General features: G+C 45.5%; 1 protein-coding gene across 7 annotated transcripts in view; it reads left to right on the top strand.

Moving 5' to 3' along the window:
• PAPPA (pappalysin 1) overlaps positions 1-12,956 on the top strand; it is a 384,400-nt gene that overhangs the window by 341,429 nt on the left and 30,015 nt on the right. For all 7 annotated transcript variants that reach the window (XM_068656712.1, XM_068656711.1, XM_068656714.1 and 4 more), the window contains 4 exons: positions 4,396-4,579; positions 7,480-7,690; positions 8,277-8,448; positions 11,851-11,998. In XM_068656712.1, the coding sequence (XP_068512813.1) occupies positions 4,396-4,579; positions 7,480-7,690; positions 8,277-8,448; positions 11,851-11,998 (715 nt within the window). The remainder of the gene's footprint in view (positions 1-4,395; positions 4,580-7,479; positions 7,691-8,276; positions 8,449-11,850; positions 11,999-12,956) is intronic.

The raw sequence follows: 12,956 nt of genomic DNA on the forward strand, positions 1-12,956 counted from the left end.
CCCATGACCACTACGTGTTGGTGAGGATGACTTACACACCAGTGAATATGCCCTGGTTTAGCATCTGAACCACATTTGTCTTTTGTGTTTCACTGGAAGGCAGAGAAAAAAGATGAACAGAGAATTAAAAGCAAACTTTTCAAAAGCACCTCAGAGATGTAGGGGCACAAGTCACATTTCAAATCAGTCTTTTACATCTAAGGTTTTTTTGAAAATCATCCTGACAGTTCCTGCACTTTTTGGCCTCTGTCTCTTCTTGAAGCCACCATTTTAATAAGTCTTAGGTCAAAAACTTCATTCATCTTTGCTCTCTGAGAAGTTCCTGTTCCCAATCCTGTTAAACTCCATAAAATCACCAAACCCTAAAAACATCAGCACCATGTGCAGAAGAAGTTGTTTGCTCTTTTTTTCTTTGGAAAAAAAAAAAAAAAAAAAAAAAAAGCAGAGCTGTTTACTCTCTCTTGGGCTCTCTCTCATCATCATTTAGGGACTTAAGCAACAAAAAAAAATGGGCTTGCATATTGATGGGGCCAAAGCCATCATGTATCTTTTTCACAAAGAAGATCTCGGGATGTTTTCATTTTCTCCCAATGTCCTCCCACCCCCCTGACAACTCCATTGCTCTTTCTTCTTTTCTCCCCCATTCCCCCTTTGTCTTTCATTGCCTTCCTCCCCCTTGTCCTTCACTGAAAGCCCTGCTCATTCAGTTACTTGTTGTCATCTCTCCTTGAAGCTACCACCACTGCTGCTCTGGTCAAGAGGTGTTATTTAAAACCCAGCAGCTCCCTAATGTTGTGCAAAGGCATCATCAATCATGCCAGGAAAAGAAAGCACGGCTCATGTGGGTTCAATTAGAGGCACAGTAGTGGGCAGAAGTGGAAGAATACTTAGAGGGGAGGGCACAGCTGTTCATTTTTAAGGAGAGGAAACTTCACACGTGAAGCATCGCTTGAAGAAGGAGCCGACTGGGATCTTGGGCAGCAGGAAGGAGACATGAATTCTCCCAAGCTGTTAAAAGTCCCAAGAAACAAATCTTTCTGACACCAGATTTGTTAAAGTTTGCATCCTCTTCACTGTATTGCTCACTTTATCTTTTTTTTTTTTTTTCTTTTCTCCTTCTCGTCCGCCCTCCCTCCTTGCGTAAGCCTCTTTTGGAAGGCAGGACATGAAGGGAAGCGGTTACTGTGATGCCAGTCAAAGCAGCACAAAGTGCCCAAAGTGACAGCTAATAAACCAGATGAGAAAACCAAGTGCTTCGTGTGGACTCCTGTGAGCTGGGTGACCTTGTCAGATCAGACAGGCGAAACAGGCACGTGCCCGCTCAGACTTTGGATAGGAGATCTGCAAAGGCAGGCGCAGATGCTGCCACAAAGACCCGATGCTAGATCCGAAGGCAGAGCTGCTCAGACTGAGTTAATTGGAAATACCCCACGGTCTGGTGAGGTGCTGGGGTGAGCTGAGTCCTGCACAGCAGCCTGGGGCCCTGCATCCAGGCACTGCAATGAGCCCACCCTCAGGTGGGACACTGCAAGAAGGAGAAGCTGTAAGGCAGTGTGATCTGCAATAATTTCTGTTGTCCTCTGCACTAAAGGCTTTAGTCCTCTGCATTGTGGGGAAGCCGGCTCTGTTATGTTCCCCTGCAGAAATGCATGCGCTCCTGTTCCTTGAAGTTGTGCTGCTGAGTGATAGACGTGTTCTAAAATGTTTCATTATTATGTCTGACCTTGAAAACCTCAGCTTCCATCATACAAGCGTGGAGCAAATTACCGGAAAAAGCTGAGAAGCCAGGGTCTTACCCACATGGACTCTGCGTCTCTGTGGGGGAATGGCCCTGCCGGTGTATCAGGAAGAGGAAAAGCCATGTGGGTCTGGAAGAAGGTGACTCTTCCAGTCTGGTTAGTGGTTTTATTGGGAAAGTACCGTGGAGAGGAAAAAAAAAAAAAAGTTGAAAATGGAGTGGAGGAGAGTAATTTATTTTTTTTCACATCATGGTCTAGAACAGTGGCAGAAATAAAGTGCAGCGTGGTATAGCTGTAACAAGGGATCCCTTCCAAGGAGGGTGGCCCCAGACACGCTGCATTTCCAGCAGGCTGTCAGCTAACAAAGACCATGCCCTCCCAAGTGTTAGCTTGGGCTAAGCATTCTTGCCCATTTTCTGTAAGGTGTGGCTGTCATGCACGGATATTGCTTCTGTTTCAATTTTTGAATTATATTCTGGATTCTGAACTTGAGCTGTTTATTTGGTTTGCTGTAGAGCAGCCTCTGATGTGTAACCCTGTCATTAGGGAAACTCCCTTCTGCACCATACTGTGCTTCAGCAACTGGTATCAGCTAGAAGGAGCAATCATTTATTCCTAAACTAGATCACACCAAGACTAATAAGTGAATTCTTGGAGTTGAAGCTCCTGTGCCCGGAGTGGAGCCAGCATGCAGCAGGATACAATGCAAGACCCACATCTTTTCCTTAGTGTTTGCATAGCCCCTGTCATCAATAGCTTGGTTATGTTTTAACCTCCTGCTGTTGAGGTACCCAGCAGCCACAGTGCTGGAGCTCTGGTTGATGACAGCATCTGCTAAGGGAAATGGAGGCTTTGCTGTATCCTGGAGCAGCCCAGCCTGGAGTGCAAATGTGGTGGTGATGCTGCTATGTGTATGAATTATGAAGACATGGAAATATGCTCTCACCCTTTCTCCTGTGGCCATCAGAATTACACAGTGACTTCCTGAAAGCACAGGCATCTTCAAGCCATCATCTATCTACAGAATACGTATATTTTAATGGTGCAAATGATCTGATGAACAAAGAATTAGTAGCCAGCGGGGAGCAAAATGGCTGGGAATGAGAATGTGGAGTGTCACTTCACCTGAGCTCTCTGTGAATCCCCAAATGCGCTACTCTAAATTTGTAGAAAAGACACTTTTTCCATCATCAGTACTCCCTGTTTAAATAAACTGCATGGTCTAGAAAAGGGGTTTTGTGCCCACTTGGGAAGTGTCCAGTTTCTCAGCTCTGGGACTGCTTTTTCCATTCTGAATGCAACCATATATCAAAGGGAGACAGGTCTGAACTTCTGTTGAAACCATTAGGGTGTTTTTGCAAAAAGGGAATCCAGGTCCCTTTGATGTGTGCTAGAAAAATTCCCCTTCCTTTTATAAAGCTAGATCAATGGTTGGCGGTGCAAATCTCCTGTGAGCGTACCAGCCCTGAATAAAATATTCCCTGGGGGCAGAGGAGTGCTGCTGTATGACTTGGTCAGATTCCTTGCCGGTATCTTCCCCTTCCACAATATCTTGTGTTTGGGTTTCTCACATTTCTTTTTCTGCTTTCTGTTTTCTTTTTATTCTGGTATGGGGGGAAGAGTCCTGTGTTCAGATTCTTCACCTCTAAACCGTAATCATTTTTCCCTTTTTAATCAGAAAGCGGATGTGTCATTTATTCTGTTCTCTTTACCAGCATCTGTTTGTCCTTCAGTCACCCAGTAAATTCTTTGTCTTAGCCTCGGACAGGTGGCTACTTTGCTCCCCACCCTCCTACCCCACTTCTGACTCTTTCTCTCCTCCTAACATGTCAGGATTTCAGTCTGCAGCACTGTTTGGATTATTCCTCAAATCCAGAGAAGTGTAGCTTCTGTGTAGCTATTCCAGTATTAGGGCATTAGGGAAGTCAGAGCACAGGTGCTAATTCTGTATTTGACCTCTCATAGTTTCTGGACCAAATGCCAGGTGAACGTATGGGCAGGATGCTTTGGAGTCTGGCCATTGAAAAATCCTCCAGGAAAAGGTCTGTCCCTCAAGTGTGCATGTCCCTGGTGCCAGCACAGCAGGGCTCTGGTTCCCTTTGCGGGCCGAGGCCCAGGCCTCCTCCCAGGGGCCGCTGACACCTCTGGGGAGGGCCTCAGACACGAGTCCCAACCGGGTTCACACCAGTTTGGCTTTCATTTCAAACCCCAGGGTGAATTCAACATCTCAGAAATACACGGGGGCTGCTCGGGGTGACTGTGTCATGCCGAAGGCGGCGAGGATCGGGGACAGCTGTCAGCTCCAAACGGCTCCGGCTCGCACGCGCCTCTCCGGTCACGGGGCAGAGCAGTAGGCTCCGTGGCTCGTCCCAGGAGGCGATGCAGACAAGAGTTCAGATTATTTGTAGTGCTTTTTACATTGAGGCACTCTGATCCTTCACCCTGCTGGTGGCAGAAATGCGTACTGGTTCTCTGACACTGTTTCTTGTGTGGCCTCAATGTTTTTAGTAGCTGCTGTCCACATCATGATGGTGGTCATCAGGTTTCAGTTTGCTTGACTTGTGAGACACAAAAATAACGGTTGTTACTAGGTTTAAAGCAGTTTTGATCTCTCCTTTGCTGGCTGTGGTGGCTGTAGCCTTGTGTCTACTTCCAGATGGAGTCCAGCGTCACCATGACTTGCACAGATGGGAAGTGGAACAAGCAGGTGACCTGCGAGCCTGTGGACTGTGGTGTCCCAGACCAGTACCATGTCTACCCAGCCACCTTCAACTGCAGCGAGGGGACCACCTTTGGCAAGAAATGCTCCTTCACTTGCCGACCTCCTGCTCTTCTGAAAGGTATCGGGGGTGTCCGTGCAGCAAGCTGGGGATAGCTGCACAGCTAACAGACTGCTACGAGTAATACATGTTACTATTGCTGTTGTTTTAGAATTATTCATGATATTTTAACTATGAAGAATTATGAGAGTCTAGGGAAGGTTTATTTATATTAGAAGCTAAGTTCCTTTGCATCTCTCTTATTACCTTCCTCTGACCTTTGCTTGATCACGGCTGGCTAGGCAGGAACGATACTGAATATTACTTCCATACAACCAAAACATGGAAAAGTCATGGGGATAAATCATATTGAACTCTCTCATCCTTTTTTATGCCTTCTCTGTTTTCTGTGCATGTTTCCCTTCCATGCCTCCTCCATGTATTTGGGAAGGTGGGAGAAGACTGGACTATCCCATGTCTCAGTCGCAGTCTCCCATCATTGCTTTTCCTAATCCACCCATCACCTCTCCCCTTTTCCACACTTGTCTTGCTCTACCTCTGACCTTTCTCTTCTCTTCCTGTTTAGGAGTCTCTACAAGTTTTATTTCTTGAAAATAACATACTCTGCTGCATTCTTTCCTTTTCGCCTCCGTCTTCTTCCCTGCTATTTTTCTGGTAGCATCCCCATCATCTTCTCAGCACCATCCACTCTTTCTCTTACTGTCACATTACCCTTTTTAATCTGGTCCTCAGGAAGCACAAAAAGATATCATAGTTAATTTGAAGGAACATTAGAGCCAAATTAATCTGTCACCTCGCACTGGAGTAATCTTAACAGCTGTGGTTGACTCAGGTACAATTGCTGTATAAACTCATTTTCTAAATGTGGTATCACATCTTCTGCTAAAATTCACAGCAAATCTCAGAAGAGCCATGTGAAGTATTACACATTTCAGTGAAAGGATATGTTGATTTCTTCATATATAATCAAATTGCTCAATTCTTTTAATTCAGACTTGGGAGGTTAACCACAAGTAGCCAGCCCACAGTGAAAGCTAAGGCTGTTCAAAGGGAAGATTTTTATCAAAGAATTCCCTTTTTCTGTTTATACACTCAGAGGGTCATCTTCAACAGGGATGCTGTTTTTCATTGGAAATAGCTGGATTGATATTTATTTATTTATTTATTTATAAGAGGGGAGTGAAAACAATTATCATAGAATCATAGAATGGTCTGGTTTGGAAGAGACCTTAAAGATCATCTAATTCCAACCCCCCTGTCATGGACAGGGACACCTTCCACTAGATTAACTGATGCTAATCAATTTGGAGGAATGTAAAATTACCCCCAGCAGATGAATGGCAATTTTCATGCAGAGCATCAGAGAGTAAAACAAGCCATGACCAACAAGAGCTTCAGCTGGTGATGCTGGCAGGGGTAGCTGGAAAGCTTATGACTAGCCCAAAGTAAGGGGGTGCAGCTCATTTGTTTAGCATCACTTCACTTTTGTCCAGACACTGTGAGTTGTAAGCTAAAGGCACCATTTGGTGTATGCCATCAGTGATGACTAATAGATATTGCCACTAAACTTCTGGAAAATGGTGTTCGGATGACTCATGCCTAATTCAATCACTGACGTCATGACAGCCACTGTTGGTAATGTCACAGCTTATCACATTGCAGTGGCGGTATGATATCACCACGGCTGGTCTGCAGAGCTGCTGCATGAGTCAGAGCAGAGGAGCATGCTGGTGCTCTAGAAAAAGAGCTCCCTTCTGCACAAAATACCTCTGCAATCATCTGCAACTGGGGAGGGGAGGGAGAAAGCCAGGACTGATTTAATGAAGCTTCTCTTATCTTTGTGGATAGGGCAGGAGGGCTCCTCTACATACCTTCCTGAGCCCTCCAGAGCCTTTTGTTTTCGTCTTCTTTGAATTCCAGCGTCAATGTCCCAGCTCTCTTCCTTCTCTCTCAAAGAGATGGAATTGCTCTGGGGCTAGCAGTTTGTCGGTATTATTTTGGATAACACTGAAGTTGGCTGACTGCTGAAAATATGCCTTGTGGGTTGAGAAGAGTTCCTGCAGCAATGCTCAAGGATTTCAATAGAGTATTAGGGATTTTTGAAGGGTTAGTGGCTCATAGCGGTGTTTTGTTTCTTAGGAAAAGCTTATTCCTTTTTAACATACAGTATAAAATAACAAAGAATACAAAATACACTGAGAGTAGGCTACTTTTAGCTTACCCTTCTGAAGTCAACTAGGTCATAGCAGAGGCAAATAGATCTATTGTACCTTTTACCTTTGAGGTGCTGGTCAAGAAAGCTTCCTAAGGAAAACGAGTCTCTAATGAGTATTATGAATCATATTTATCACAGTAGTTCCCACGGACTGAGAGTCCCCAGCTGAGAACATCTCCTCATTGTGTTGGAGTAGTGACTCTAATATTAACAGATGCTGCTCCAAAAGGCTCAAAATTGAAGTAAGAAGGAGAGATTCAGGGAAGGGATATAACACAGAAGCAGTATGAAGAATGGAGTGGTACCAAACACTCTGTCTTAATGTGGATATCTCTATGGCTTCAGAGAGGAGGGCATTGATGTATGAAACAAGCTTTCTTTCAGAGAAGAACAAAATAAGGAACAAATTAAAAACAAAAATAAAACACACACACAAAATGCAAAGCTAGTGAGGTTTCACTTATGCTATAGCATTTCCTGAAATAAACACCGTCTTCCTATTGTCTCCTGAAAAAAAAAAAAAAGAAAAGAAATAAAAGAAAAAAAAAAGAGTCCTTGATGATTTAACACCATCAAACACCATCATCTAGAAAAAGGAAATATACAGGACATACACAGTTAAATTTGTCAAGCCAACTGAGGTGGTTGTTGATACATTATGGGTGTAATGACACTTGTGGAAAAAAAAAACAGCACCACAACAACCAGTCCTGCTGAATGTTATGTTGCTCACTGTCCTTCTCAGGAAACAACAGCAACTTGACCTGCATGGAGGATGGGCTGTGGTCCTTTCCAGAAGCCCTGTGCGAGCTGATGTGTCGAGCACCCTCCATCGTCCCTAATGCAGATCTCCAGACTACTCGTTGCCGGGAAGATAAGCACAAAGTGGGCTCATTTTGCAAGTACAAATGCAAACCAGGTTACCATGTCCCTGGATCCTCCAGAAAAGCAAGGAAGTACGTACAATAGTAATGCCATGCAGTCAGCATGATTCAGAAAGGCATGGGTTAAAAAGATTTTAGGAAAGGGATGGGCTGTTTCTAACAGAGAATACCACTGAATGCTGCCTTCATGCAGATAGCTGTGCATATCAAGGGGACATAGGCACCTAACTCCCTTAGGCTCCTTTGAAAATTGTAGCCAATGTTCAAAAAACAGACCTTACCTTAGAAATAGCCTTTGATATGCAGCCTGGGGAGTCCCCTTTGAAACTCTGCGGGAAGGGGTTAGTGCTGTTATATACTTTTGACTCTGCACAAACCCACTTCAAACCAACCACAGTCCACAAGCCTGGGAAGTGGCATTTTGGGGAGACATGTCCAAGGCCGAAAGAGTTGAGTTTAGGCTGGATGGCTGAATGTTAGCTTTGCAAATAATCGTTATTTTTTCTCAGAGACCTCATGACGCAGATTCACAACTTGTTCCCCAAGTGTTAAAAGCTCAAGCACACCCATCCCCTGCAACCTGCTAGCAGAGCTCAGAGGCTCTTGGCTGACTCAGCCACTCACTAAATGGTCTTTTTTTTTTTTTCCGCACGGAAAGGCGAGCCTTTAAGATCCAGTGCACACAAGACGGCACGTGGCTGCCAGGCGCTTGCGTGCCCGTTACCTGCGACCCTCCACCATCCAAGTTTCACGGGCTCTACCAGTGTTCCAATGGCTTCCAGTTCAACAGCGAGTGCAGGATCAAGTGTGAAGATGATGACAATCAGTCGGTGAGTCTCTTATCCAGACCATCTCAGCCCATAAAGGTGTGTTTTTATCTTATGTTCCCTAAGGACTTTGATCTTGGAGGGACCAAATGCCATAACTCCCTTGAGCTCTTGTGAGACCAGAAACAGAGAGATGGAGAAGGGAAATACGTAATTAAAGTAGAAAAAGAGAGAGACTTCGAAGAGCCTGGAAATATCATTTTTATGACTATAGTAGTGGTATTAACTATTACCCATAGAGGACTAGCAATGAGTGACATTGTTTTCTAGACAAGTAAGTAGCTGAAAAATCTGTGTCAGTGGCTCTCTGATCTAGGTAGGCATTATCAAATATGGTTTCTGGTCTTATATTAGTACAGGAGGAAATAAAGAGTAATGAATGAAAGAAGGATATGACTTACATCCGCTCATCCTGTTTGCTCTTTCTGTTTTACCTTGCTTTTCTCTCCATTTCTTTTTCCCTTTATCACCATGTGTATGCCATAGATCATTTATAGGGATTATCACTATTCAAGTGAACTGTCTGTAAACTTCCATGGTTTTTGTGGCTGCAAAGGTGTGACAAGGCATCAGAGGTCAGATCCTTATCCAGCATAAATCAGCGTGTTGCCTTTGACTTCATAGGAGCTGTGTTCACTGATACGAGAAGGTCTGGTCTTTAATATCATGTTTGAAATGTTTAGTTTACCTCACCAGAGGTAATTATAGTTTGTGAGATGAGTAACTTCTCCCAGAAGTGCTACTGCTTAATACATTTGGGAAGAGAAAGTGGGGATGTGGAAGCTGCTGTTACTGTACACACTGCAGAGAACAGAGCACTCTGTCAAAGGTCTTTTAATATTAGTCCTATTTCTGAGAACATCTGAAAAAGGGATCAGACCTTCCATAGTGCCAGTGATCGGAAAAACACCTCTGATACCTGCTCCAAATGTTAAAATCCACAACTACAGAAGAAACAGCGCTGAGGCTTCTGAGATGGGAAAACTGCACTTGCTGCCCCTGTTCCCTGCAAAGTTGTCCTGCCCACTTCATGGAGATGGGAGGTAGAGCCTGGGGTTTTGTATCAGAGCACCTGAAGATGTGTTTTTATAAGTCTTATGAGAAGTTTCAAGACTTGTGAAATGCACACATGGGTGCAGTTTGGGTGGGAAGCTCAGGGATATGGCATCTGTGGCTTTGTGCTCTTGGTCAAACCATCAGTGCCAGTGCAGGGAAACCAGGGCCATGAGGGACAACAGGTATGAGAGATTTATGTTTGCTTTTAAAGGAGCTGGATGTGAAGAGAGGCAGGCAGTGGAATCAGGGTTACAGCAACAATTAAGTGAGCTGTGCAAAGTGAGAGATACAGCTATGTCTCCATTCTTTGAAGGGAAGATTGTAGTGACTTTTCAGCTGTTAAAGCTCCTTGAGCAAAGAAGCAGGTAACATCCTGAGAAGGGGATTTGCAGAGAAAGGTATTTCCAGATATCCCAGAAAATAGACAGAAAAAGAGGAAGAACTCCTGGCACAAGGCAAAACCACTTGAGAGGTGTTAATTATTTAAGGATTAAACCCCACTAAGTCTCTCTCAGCTATATAAGGTGATAATGCACGTTGCATCCAAGCAAGAAACCCAGCAGGGATTTTCACAAGAGATTTTGCAGGTCAGGGAATGATGGACAGGATGTTACTATAGCAATGGATATCCTGGGATCTCTGAGTACATTGCAGAAACTACACAATAGTACCCTCAAACACAGCCAACTCTGGCAACATAAATCAGGTTTCATGGCTCACCTTTAGAACACTGGCATGCAAATTGCAATGGAAGTGCACCACACTTGCTAAAACAGCAAATTGTGCTCAATTATCACTTAGCAATCTCTTCCTGAATTTGTCACCATGCTGAAAGATCATTACTCAGCTCTGCATATGGCATCTCTTAATCACCAGGAGCATAATGGTCATTTAAGCAGGTGCCTCCCCCAGCACCCAGAGCAAGGGCCTTCCATTTCTGAATATTGCGCACAAATCGTGTAAACGGTCAGATCTAAATTAATCAGTTTCTGCAAAACTGGCCCTTAGCTGAGTCACCAAACTGGATCACACCCTGAGTCCATCTGGTCCATTATCCTTTCATATGATTTTCTTATTACTCCTGGCAATGGCCAGATGTCTAGAGAAGGGGATGCAGGTCCCACACAGTATGCCAATAAGACCACTTTGTATCTCACTAAATATTATGTTCATCAACAAAGCTGAGCAAAAAAAGGCATTAAGATATCAAATATAACACTAACACCAAAGGCTGTGCAATTGTGCACACCTGCACCGGGGACTTGTGCAGATCCCTCTGCAACAAGGAGTGTGGGACCTAGGGAAGAGCTCCCAAGACTCAAGCATCCCTGCTGGGATTGGGATCCCAGCATAGACAGCACACTGAAATATCCCCAAAGATATCTAGCACAGTCTCCTAGAACAGGGTGGGTAGGTTGCAGGCAACATGCCTGGTATGTGTAATGGGCAAGGAGAAGCAGAGATCCTGTCTGGTTCTCCCACTGAGCAGGGTCACCGTGGGAGGCTTGGAGCCAAGCCACCCCAGGCATCCTCCTGTTGATTGTCCCACATCACCCCATGGCAGTTAGGCTCGCAGATCCTGCCGAACAGCTTGTGCAGAAATCCCCAATGCTATGTGGATAGATCTGACAAAAGATTGCCTGTGCACTCCTTTGTTGTTTCTAAAGGGCATGATATTTCCCCTTGGACTTTGGTATTCACTCTTCAGTATCGTACAGAAAATCTTTGCTATAAGAGAAATGTCATATTCCATTCCTTGCCCATTCCCACACCAGAGGGTTTTTTTTTCTCCTTTCCACCTGCCTCTGTGCATATCTGCCTCAGCCTCTTCATTCGCTGTCATTCAAGGCAGCCAAGCTCTAAAGAGCATGTTCTGCCCTGCTGAGCATCCCTGCTCGTGTCCCGCTTCCCTTCCTCCTTCAGCTGGCCATTGGGGATTCTTTCTTTTCTGAGACAAAGATGATGCAACTAGTTACAAAATGGAAGAGGGAAAAGGTTGTCTGCAGTCAACACAGACCTCTCAACGGGAAGAAAGAGGGCAGATGGGGTGCATGCACCTTTATTGCAGCTGGAGTGTGTTCTTTTTAAGGTAGAGACCATGAAAGAGCCTTGTAAAGACATCACATTGCACAGAAGAGGAATGTGTGTGTGGCACAGGCTTCCTTTTATTTATTACTTAGAAGAAAACCCCTCCTTGCCCACCAGGGCTGGCAGTCCCAACCGGGGCCTGTCCCAGCTCCAGAGCTTTGCTCCCACTTTGGCTCTGCCCGCTTCTCCCTCCCCAGCCTGTTTGCTGTCCTTGCTGTCGTTTTTGTGACCACCCTCGCTATCTCCTTCTCTTGTTCCCAGGGCCGTGGAAGCAACGTGATTCATTGCCGGAAGGATGGCACCTGGAGCGGCTCCTTTCATCTCTGCAGGGAAATGCAGGGCCAGTGCGCCCTGCCCACGCAGCTCAACAGCCACCTGAAGCTGCAGTGCTCCGGCGGCTACGGCATAGGTCTGTGAGCATCAGCAGTGAAGGGGATGAGGAAGAGGATGGGATTGAGAGGGAGGAAGGAAGGAGTCTGCAGTCCTTCAAGTCACCTTCTCCTATGGACCTGTTTGCCTGAGTGGGAGGCTGCTATGGGTGGATTTATAGGGAGCTGCTTTTAGGAAGGATGATGCTGTAGAGGCAGGGAGACACATAACGTGCTGACTGCCTGCTCCTTCTGGCATTTCCAGTTTCACTGTGTCCTTTCTTGGCCAGCTGGTTTTAAGGGGCAGCCAGCAAGCCAGACTGCACCAAAGACAGATCCAGTCCTAAAATAAGGGGAGATCTTGCACCTCAGTTTGCTCTTACAGTTTTGTAATGTCCCCCTCCTTCAATCCCACGTACACACACACACCTCAGTTGCCAAAAGGCAGGATGCTGGCAGGGAAGCACAGCAGCAGGATCATTCACATCTCCCCAGAAAGAATATGAGACCAGCTGAGAATCCCTTTGGTATGGCTGTTTTTTAGGAGCTTGTTTAAGGATGTTTTGCCCTTCCACCTAGGGTGTCTGGTCACTCTGCAGGGAGTGTTGAGCTTTGGGGTACTTTCTGAGCTCAGCTTCACTTTGTGTCACCCAGGCATACTTTCCATACTGCAAACACACAAAACTGGATTTTCAGCCCCAATTTTTAAAGTCTCCCTGCTGCATGGGTTGCAATGGGAGCTGCACAAGCTGCAGCCCCACCAGACCCCTTCCTGCAGCCCCCCACCAGGCCCCCTACCCCCGTCTGCCCCTTTGAACTTGGAGAAATTTCCTCGTTTTGTGGCTCCCTCATTATATCGCAGCCATGTGAGGGACCACGAGCCGCCTTGTGTTCCCTCCCTGGGGAGGAGAACACAACCTGGATGAGATCACCGCTCTGTAACGATGCCAATTACAGATCATATATCAAAACAATTCCGACCCGCTCCTCGCCGTCAGT

This window comes from Anas acuta, chromosome 20, assembly GCF_963932015.1.
Source record: "Anas acuta chromosome 20, bAnaAcu1.1, whole genome shotgun sequence".
NCBI classification, from domain to species: domain Eukaryota; kingdom Metazoa; phylum Chordata; class Aves; order Anseriformes; family Anatidae; genus Anas; species Anas acuta.